Raw genomic sequence first — 9266 nt, 5'->3', positions numbered from 1 at the left:
GTGAGATAAAAATAGTAACAGTGCGCTGAGTATAGCTAGGTGGCTGATATCACCTGAAAGGGAACAAACCGATTATTAAATTATTTGTATTTGATGCTTCCTGGGTTATTTACCTGCTGAAAATATTGGCTTTTTAATTTAATATATATTTATTTTATGAAACATGTTTCTACAGCGAACAATTTTTTTTTTCATGATTTCTGATAAAAGAAAAAATTGAATTTATTTAATGAAGATCGTTGCCGAAGCCATATAATAGTTTGCATATGAAATATATTTTATTTTATGATGTTAGCGAAAATTTCAAAAATATAAAAAAAAAAAAGGTAAACAAATATTTGGAGAATCCGATCATCGATCCCGGTACCTCTCACAAGGTAAGCGAGACGTTCGTGCTTTGGCCATTGACATTACTCCATCTGAAAATCGATTTTTTTTTCTTTAATTAACTATTAAAGAATTATTTGATATTTTTTATTTATATTATAAATAAAAAAAAATAAAAAAACTGGAGAATCCGGGCATCGATCCCGGTACCTCTCACATGCTAAGCGAGCGCTCTACCATCTGAGCTAATTCCCCTTGTTGTGCATCGGCAGCTAACAACATAACCAAACTGGTAAGCAGCACTGCCTACAAGAAAATTTTCTGAAGTTGTTCAAATAGATGGCCTTGATCTTACGGTGTAGTTGTCTTTAATTATTTCGAAATACATGTCACCGTTTTGTCAAAGGTCACGATATAATGTAATACTATTATTGGGACTGCAAACCGATGTTTAAATATAATTATAGGTAAATAGAAATATTTCAAACACTGAATTCTCAATGTAGAACCATAAAGCCTATGGTCATGATACAGTATCTGGCTAATAGCAAGCTCGGATGGGCGAATACTATATCAAATAAGCCACGTTTTGATATTTCATACACTTTTGATCCGTTTTGGCGCATCAATTGTTCATGAATACATTTTCCCTTTCATAAAAAAACCCAGCTAGGATTTCAATCCCAGTTTCATAAGTATTGCTGGAAATATAATGAAAAAACAATAAGAAAAAAATGATCATAAGTTATACAAAATGTTTACATAATTATATAATGTTTAGTTTCTATCCCTTCCGGGCACGTGATTTTGTTTTTACCAGTGACATCACTGTTATGGCACACTCCAACTGAAAAAAATCAGTTTTGTTTTCTTTTATTATCTTACAAAGAATAATTTTAATATTATTTATTTATATTGTAAATAAAAAATAACAACTTGGAGAATCCGGGCATCGATCCCGGTACCTCTCACATGCTAAGCGAGCGCTCTACCATCTGAGCTAATTCCCCTTGTTACGTTTCGGATCTTAATAACAGGACCCAGCTGGTTAGCAGCACTGGCCAACAAGAACATCATCTGAAGTTGTAAAATAGATGGCCTTGATCTTCATTTAGGTTGTAGTTTGTTTTTAAATATTTCGAAATACATGTCACCGTAATGTTAAAGATCACGATATTATTGGGACTGCAAACCGATGTTAAAATATAATTATACGTAAATAGAAATATTTCAAACACTGAATTCTCGATGTAAAACCATAAAGCCTATGGTCATGCTATTAGCAAGCTCGGATGGGCCAGGGATGTGCAGTGGACTTCTGAAGCCTTATAGTTATACAAAATGTTTACATATATAATGTTTAGTTTCTATCCCTTCCGTGCACGTGATTTTTTTTTCACCAGTGACATCACTGTTATAGCACACTCCAACTGAAAACCATCGGTTTTGTTTTCTTTTATTATCTTATGGAGATTTATTTTTACATTATTTATTTTTATTATAAATAAAACAAAAAGCCACTTGGAGAATCCGGGCATCGATCCCGGTACCTCTCACATGCTAAGCGAGCGCTCTACCATCTGAGCTAATTCCCCTGTTGTGAAATATAGGGTAAAAATATAACCGGACCGTTGAGTAGTACTCGATAATTTTACATAGTAGTACATTTTGTCTAATGACTTTATTAAAACATATCATATTGACAAACTTTAGCACCCTTTGATTTTTTGCTGGTAGGTTATATCTTGTTTATAAATAGAATAATTCATGGTAACATTGTAACAAAGGTTTCTAGTTTGGGCGGGAAAATGGCACTTCACAGCGTGTTCATAGTTTCTATCGGAGTTACCTCCCTTACATCACTGCGCCGTCGACTTGCTAAAACCGGTGACGTCAACAGGTGTGAATCAAGGTGTTCCCCATGATATAAGGTGAAGGTCGATACCAACGTGAATGTAAACAGGTTCAGATTGAAATGGGATTTCCACTGTAATTATTACATTGTGTTTTTTTACTTATACTGATTTTAATATTAACGGGAAACAGGTGTGGAGAGACGAGATATACGAAAGGTAAGATATTTAAATTGTTACGCTTGACTGTAGAACACACGACGACTTACAGACCCAATCCTACTTGTGACCACATATACAGAGTAGATATAGAAGTGACAGCCCACTTCCCGTTTTATAGGAAACGAATCGTCAATTAGGTATCAGAGCCCTACCCTTCAACAGTGTTAAGCCACTTATCGATCAGAGCCGACCCGAGACGACTAGTATAATAAAATCTCAGTAACTCACATTGTCGTGACAACTGTTTATATATCTATGTGTAACCACAGAAGTAGGCGTCACAGTATATACAGTATATACACCCATTTATGTCTCAAAATTATATAGCATAGTATNGGGGGGGGGAAGGGAGGTAAACGAGTTAATCACCGTAGAATAACGTATAGTACTTGTCAATGACCCATATTTCTGTCTTTAAAAAAAATGTATGGCAAATAAGGACATTCTTTATTATTTTCTATTATTTGCGAGGAATAAATATGATACTTATATACAGTATATATAGCCACGCGATCGTAATGTCATTTCATATTGAGGTTTATGTGATATTTATTGTATACATGTGTATAGCCACACGATCTTGATACTGAGATATATTTACACATATAGCCACATGATGTCATTCACATTATTCCTGGTATTGATTAAGTCCATCTTACAAGCGTGATACAATGGTGACAAAGAAATAGACTTATCATTAGTCATACTATATATATACACAGCGACAAACCATCTACCCACACATATATACACATACAGCTACAGACCACTGACAAGACTTCAGTGTTGACATTTAAAGAGAGACTATATATATGTCCTCTTCTTCTTCTTCCATTTACTGCGGCAGATCTCATAGATATGAGTGCAGTTGCCGCAATTTTAGGTGTCCTTGGAGGTGGCATTCATGTTTTTGGTTATTTTATGATAAGATAAAACTATATACATGCATGATAATTATAAGAGTTAATATAGAGGTTTTTTAGGATGATTAAGATAGGCAGACAGAGCTGATTTGAAATGGTTCAAGTCAGGTGACTGGGCTATATCTTCGGGCAGAGAATATTCCATGTACTGATAGTTCTTGGGAAAAATGAATTTCGATATTTGTCCGAATTAGTAGAAATTTGTTGGAGTTTGTGGGCTCCCCTAGTTCGGCGGTCTGACACTTTAACATGATCATTAGGGGAGATGGCTACTTTATCATTTAAGATTTTGTACATCATTGTAACCCTTGCTTTTGCTCGTCTCTGTGCAAGTGGTTCCCAGTTCAGTGATTGTACCATGCTGGTGACACTCCCAGGTTCACGGGTCCTGTAGTTGTTATAGACATATCGAGCAGTCCTACGTTGGACGGTTTCCAACAGTACTATTTAATTGTAGCTTCACCCAGATATCACGTTTCAGCCACACTCGCACCAGGTATCCGATTAGTCCTCAGAATTTCGATGTATGTACACATGTGTGACGAAAAGAATACACGTTTAAAGTACCCGTGGTTTATTATGATTTTAATGATCTCAAGATCAAATCAAGATAGCAAGAACCAAAACAAATTACAAACCTGTCCTGAAGTGTAGAGAGTACAATATCTGTACTGTAATTTTTTATAGGATGTAGACCACACTCGACAAAAATGCCGTCTCACGGCTAGTATACCGCTTAATCAAAGAGGATGAATGTTGGCCTATGTCGCTGATTCGAGAGGCCCTTTGCTGGGCAGTCGCCTGTTCCTTCCGCAGGTCGCTGGTTTTCTCCGGGTACTCCGGCTTTCCTCCACCACCAAAACCTGTTACGTCCTTAAATGACCATACATTATCATATTTAGCTGTTCATGCAACATAAAACACAAACAATTTTTATATAGTGTATCATTCATAGCGGTAACGTTTCTCTTTCATGAGTAAGGAGTATGTCTTGTTGATAACATTTAAACAAATACTTATAACACTAAATGCTGCTTTCTGATAACTTCCTATCTGATTGACCGAAATAGTTTCGACTTATGTTTAAATTCCATCAACCCGATTTTGACATCATTTTACAAATGTAGTTTTCATGGCACTGACCACGGGTATGGTATGTTTTGTACGAATACTGTTTTTGCATAATTGAACGGATGCTTTTGTTTTTCGAGCTGACCTGCTGTCCAAAGAGTTTCCCTGTCCTCTTATTGTCAGATACATTTTCGATTATCAATTCCAGCAGATCGGCAAATGTTCCGATCAATCTGTAATTACATTTGTACATTTTATGTGTAAATATAACTATTTTGGTCATTAATATTCTGAAGTGGCGAATATTCTCTCAAATCAGCGGAACCTTCAATTTTCTCTTCAAGTTTAGATTAGTTAACCAGGTGGACAATTCATGACCTGTGGGCCTTTAGCTCTATTACGAAAATGAATATAATTTTGAATCTCCGGTTAGTTTTAAATTGATTATGCGATTGTGTGCGATATTTTATGTTTTGGAACGCAACCACATAAAACGTCTATGGCCAAACACTGCCAACTAAGGTCAGCATTGCCAACTACGGTCATCATTGCCAAGTAATGTCAACATTCGTTAATTAAGGTCATCACAATCTACAAAATATATATACGGTCATCAGTTGTCAAACATGATAAATGAATAAATCCTAAATTCTGTTGTCATATATAACTAGTATTTTAGTGTCTTTTAGTTGTCACAAATTATGTTGTAGCATTTATTTTTTATAGAACACAAGACTGAAACAATGTCGGCCAGTCAGCCTGAGGGCGGGTCCAAGGGCGGGTCCCAGGGCGTGGCTACTATTGACCACGAAGAGGTGCACGTTAATCTGGGTAGTAAAACAAACAACGGAGACGGGCAGCCGGTTGTCACCAACCAACCGACAGTCAGTTATAACAACAAGCAAGATGGGGCTCCACCCATTGTATTCCAGGCACCCCCGGATGACAAGGACAAACCGAAAGATTTTGTGATGACGTCATGTGCTGTTCTACTCTTCTGTAACTTCATCTTCGGTTTCCTTGGTTACCACTTTGGAGGTGTGTATGAATACGTATTCTGTTAAGTTTAATATTCTTGTCGATAGATAAACATATTGATAGGTCATTTTAATACCGCTTTCGTGTTGTTCAAAAGTTTTAAACATTCAAAATGACGATTTTTTTTTGTGTCATTAGTTACAACGGGGACGAGAAAATAATGATTTGGATCAATGATAAATACTAATTTCAGGAACGTATTTCATATTCTCACCCATGATACATTATGTATTTCGGAGATATTCATCGCTGTTCAATGTTGACTTTATCTTTTTTAATACGTGTCATGGATATCATTGGTAGTCAGCTTGTGGTAAGAGAAGACATATCTTCTGAACGTGCGTGTGCTCCTTCGCAGTGTCTTTCTTGGGAACAGCGGTCGAAGTAGGATAAATCTTACAGTTGTGTGACCGCACAACGCACCAAAAATAGCGTGCGCGCACCGTGCATACATGGTTCACACACCGTCCGCACATCGTCCACACATGGTGCGCACAACTGTGCGATTAAACAATCGTTCGCCCCGTTGTGTGCTTCTCTCCGCACAACTGTGCGATTGGGTACAATTTGTAGATCAATATTCCGGAATGAAAAAAAAATACGGCAAGCTCGTATGCAATAACGAAAACTGTTTATATTACTGTAATTTCTCATCACAGTCATGAAGATTATATACAGTTTTACAATGCGTGTAACACAGCATTACAGTGACCATTGAATGGGTTTAGCTCCAAGGTAACAGAACAGGTAAATAACAAGTTGATGAGTGACCGGAGTTTTACCTGGCCTGTACCTGACACATAGAGCTGATATGCGATACCGTACGTTTAGTATTTGTTATTTGCATTCGGTTTGCCTATAGCTCCCCTTCACTTGGGTTTTCACACCTTTGGCCCTACCCGACGAAATACGAAAGCGCCCCGGGCGGGGGAAAACTACGGCCCAGGTACATGTACAACGTGGCTATGTTTACCTGCATACCGGACTGTGTTGTAATTTCATGTGTCGATTAAGGTCGTTTAAAAAATACCGAAAACACAATTTCGAATTTTAAGAAAATATAGACATTAAGATAAGCTTATTGATCTAGATAGAATATAGAAACATACATAAAAATCAAGTTTATTTGTTTACAAACGAAACCGCATATATTGTTAAAGCATACCTCAATTTACACTAACCACGATTGATATCGCACATCGTTCGTCCATCGTGCACACAAATGTGCGCAAGCAATGATCGGCCAACTTTTTATCGTTCGCACATCGTGCACACATCGTGCGCACACCGCACATCGTGTAACGTTATGCGATCCCACAACTGTACTATAGGCAACAAAATGCTAAAGAAAAAAAAATCATGCATATTTATAGCGATGCTATATATATAAAGATGTTTTACTACCCATTACCCAGAATCCCTTTATGAACTAGAACTCAACGTTTGATATCCACAGATCAAATTAATGAAAAAAGTAAGTTCCGAAACTTTTCGCACCGTTTACGCAACATGACGTCATTATTACGTCCTCGACGTTGTTTCGTCCGCCATTATTGATCGGTACACGTTTTCGGGAAGGAAACTGAACATCAGGAGGGGGTAATGCTGAGTTATAATTTACTTGAAATAACATTTTCTTATAAACCTCAATTTTATGTAAGAATAAATTCATTGTCGCATGTTTTTACTCACCTGACATCTCAAATTAGACGAGAGTAACTGCACATGCGGATATATTTCACGAGGGCTTTAGCCTCCTGTGTGCAATGGTATGATACAAGAGGACGTTGTCTATTTCAGTGAAAGCAAACCACGCATGGCAGCTGGGAGACGAATCAACGTCACGCCACCATGCCAAGAAAGCCCTCATCTTTGTGATATGTGGCGTGGTGTGTGGAGTGTGTACGTATGTTCTGGCCATCACACTCTATCTCACCCTGAATAAAAGCAACATTGTCTGAGAGGTAGCCTGGTGTCGCAGAGTTGTGACGTCACACCACCTCATCTTGAACAAGAGCAATTTTACCTGATATGTAGTCTGATATCGCGGACTTGTGACGTCACAGTTCCTCATCCTGAACAAGAGAAACTTTGAGAATTTGCCTGGTATTGTGCAGTTGTGACGTCACCCATTATCTCAACGCCAATAAGGACTTATGGATTTATGACGTCACACTTACCTGTCCCGTCATGCCACATTTTCTGAGCTCTACCTTTGTGTTAATATATTTAACCTTGTGACGTCCTACCTAACCTCGCCATCAACAAGAGCGATTTTCGCCAGACTTTGTGATGTCACAATCTACGTCACTCTGACTCCTAACGAACACAAATGTCTCGAGTTTATTCTTAATTAGACTGGCCACCGTCTCTAGAATATTGAATTATTAAGAAAAAAGTTTAACTCAATTTTTTTTGATCACTTGTATGTCTGATTCTAGAATAAGTTCTAAACTAGGGGGAGATAAGCTAGTAGTAAAATGCATCTGAGAAATTCTTCATAAAAACTTTGGGGATGGTAGCCAGTCTAATTTTTAATATGATATCAAAATCTCGTTCTCCCTGTTGTTCAATAGGCAGCTCCGCCATGATGATGTTTCCTCTTCGAATTCCATATAGCATTTCTTCAAATATTCCATCCTATCTAATGTCACGTCAGTATCAGATTACAGAAGCTTGCGGGGTAAATGTGTCGATAACCATCTGTTTTATACTTCTCGTTCCAGTCGGGGTCTTCTGTTGCGTTCCTCACTACTTAAGAAAACATAATGCAGCGTATTTACCTTGTCACTTCGATTCACTTATCACCAAATCACATGAACAATGGCCTATTATGATAATATTTTTCCAAACGAATTTATTTTAATGTGAGCTGTTTTTCAGATCGAGATTTGGGCGATGTTGTTGGTGTATTTGAGGGATGTCTGGTTTCTACAGGAGATAGATTGACAGTCAGCATAGTATTGGGTTTATACAACAAGAGGCAGACTAGTCAAACACTTACATATCCATGTCATTGTCGGCATTGCTCATTATTTAAATGTTTACATACATTGTCTCCAGGTCAGTGAAAGATTCTTAAAATATCTTTGTACTTAAGGTCATATGTAGTGTTCTAGTGTTTAGTTACATTCTATTTTTAATCAATACCAGTCATTTTGTTGTATAGTCCTTTATATTGATTTTGATGATGTTTATTTCGGAAGTAGTGGTATATGGTATAGTATGGTTCTTCATATCATATCAGTACTTTGACAAAAAAAAAAAACTATGCAAAAATATTCTTTTAAAGATACTGTATTTTAGATATTTACATTTGTATAGCATGTATCGGTGGAGGAGATTTGCACTCGTTTAGAGCACATCAACAGAAGTAAAACACAAAGACGTCCGGTGTGCTGTATTTCTATTGATTTCATTGTTGCGATTTCTTATGTGACGTTGATGTTATTTTCCCGAAAATTTTAAACCCCGACACGTGCACATTGCGTCAATTTACTGCGTTATTGGTCAAACATGAAACCGAAATATGACCCACGCCTGTAATAAACGTAAATAACCAGGGCGTATCTATGTGTTAGATTATAAATAGGTAATTTGTCTGTTATTGTCACCTATGGAGTGATAACAAAGTGTATTTTATCTTTACTGAGCTACGATCAAATGTTGTTATTTTTCTTTATCTTTATATGCAAATATTACAACTGTCTCTGAACCATTAATCAGAAATTTAAAATTGTTTTTTTTTAAACTTATTTTTCTAAAAGTTTCTTCCGATATATTGACTAATAGTTTGTTAAAATAACGGCCTGCGATATATAACGGGGGCGGA

General features: G+C 36.9%; 1 protein-coding gene and 3 non-coding genes across 4 annotated transcripts; 1 reads left to right on the top strand and 3 right to left on the bottom strand.

Moving 5' to 3' along the window:
• Positions 1 to 509: 509 nt before the first annotated feature.
• Trnaa-agc lies at positions 510 to 582 on the bottom strand. The gene has a single exon. It is a non-coding gene; the product is annotated as a tRNA-Ala (tRNA).
• Positions 583 to 1264: 682 nt separating this feature from the next.
• Trnaa-agc lies at positions 1265 to 1337 on the bottom strand. Its single transcript has one exon. It is a non-coding gene; the product is annotated as a tRNA-Ala (tRNA).
• A 512-nt stretch (positions 1338 to 1849) lies between these two features.
• On the bottom strand, positions 1850 to 1922 carry Trnaa-agc. The gene has a single exon. It is a non-coding gene; the product is annotated as a tRNA-Ala (tRNA).
• Positions 1923 to 2239: 317 nt separating this feature from the next.
• LOC110458962 lies at positions 2240 to 9260 on the top strand. The gene is made up of 3 exons (XM_021510958.1): positions 2240 to 2399; positions 5123 to 5434; positions 7235 to 9260. Exons 2-3 carry the CDS (start codon positions 5140 to 5142, stop codon positions 7393 to 7395), a joined length of 456 nt encoding a protein of 151 aa, XP_021366633.1. The 5' UTR covers positions 2240 to 2399; positions 5123 to 5139; the 3' UTR covers positions 7396 to 9260.
• The last annotated feature ends 6 nt before the right edge of the window (positions 9261 to 9266 follow it).

The sequence above is a fragment of the Mizuhopecten yessoensis genome, unplaced genomic scaffold, assembly GCF_002113885.1.
Source record: "Mizuhopecten yessoensis strain PY_sf001 unplaced genomic scaffold, ASM211388v2 scaffold9875, whole genome shotgun sequence".
In the NCBI taxonomy this organism is placed as follows: domain Eukaryota; kingdom Metazoa; phylum Mollusca; class Bivalvia; order Pectinida; family Pectinidae; genus Mizuhopecten; species Mizuhopecten yessoensis.
This window is presented reverse-complemented; position numbering and strand designations above follow the sequence as displayed.

Bases quoted from the DNA above. Each gene is read 5' to 3' on its own strand.
- LOC110458962 (XM_021510958.1), top strand. From the start codon at position 5,140: ATGTCGGCCAGTCAGCCTGAGGGCGGGTCCAAGGGCGGGTCCCAGGGC. The intron at 5,435-7,234 runs GTGTGTATGAAT...TGTCTATTTCAG, and splicing joins CCTTGGTTACCACTTTGGAG to TGAAAGCAAACCACGCATGG.